Raw genomic sequence first — 562 nt, forward strand, 5'->3', positions numbered from 1 at the left:
CCTGCTGCCCCTCACCTCCCACAAGCGCGTGTCTGAGGAAGAGCACGAAATCATCCTCCAGGCCATGACCTGCGGCAACATCGCCGATCGGGACACCATCCAGGAGTGAGTGACGGGGCGGGATGCCGAGGCGGGTGGTTCCTTCCGAGCACGTCCCTCGCGTGCTGATGTGGGTCCCTCTGTCCCATGCAGGGCACTGGAAGCTGACCGCTACAACCACATCACGGCCACATATTTTCTGCTGGCGGAGAGGATGCTGCGGGAGAAGCAGGAGAAGCAGGGCCACCGCCTCAGCCTTGTCTACAACCTGGCCAAGGAGGTGCAGAGCAGGTGAGCCCCCATCCCACGTCCCCCGCGTGCCACCCCGGGTCCCTGTCCATCTCCCATCCCCGTCCTCGCTGCGGCCCTTGCAATGTCCATCTGGGTAATGACATCTCCATCCCTCCCCTTGCTCAGGACCAACTTAGCGGACACATTCGGCCACGTGGGCACCACCGGCGGTATCTTACCCTTCACGGAGTTGCCAGGCGGCCTCGCCACGGGCTCCCGGCTGCCTCCCCTG

At 64.4% G+C, this 562-nt stretch overlaps 1 protein-coding gene across 1 annotated transcript in view; it reads left to right on the forward strand.

Moving 5' to 3' along the window:
* Positions 1–334, forward strand: part of LOC104284882 (SNF-related serine/threonine-protein kinase-like) — a 3,590-nt gene extending 3,256 nt beyond the window's left edge. Inside the window, exons 4-5 of the mRNA XM_009883259.1 lie at positions 1–105; positions 193–334. The exon at positions 1–105 is cut by the window's left edge and continues 9 nt beyond it. Of these exons, the coding sequence (XP_009881561.1) occupies positions 1–105; positions 193–334 (247 nt within the window). The remainder of the gene's footprint in view (positions 106–192) is intronic.
* Positions 335–562: the final 228 nt, after the last annotated feature.

Source organism: Charadrius vociferus, unplaced genomic scaffold, assembly GCF_000708025.1.
Source record: "Charadrius vociferus isolate BGI_N301 unplaced genomic scaffold, ASM70802v2 scaffold964, whole genome shotgun sequence".
Classification (NCBI taxonomy): Eukaryota; Metazoa; Chordata; class Aves; order Charadriiformes; family Charadriidae; genus Charadrius; species Charadrius vociferus.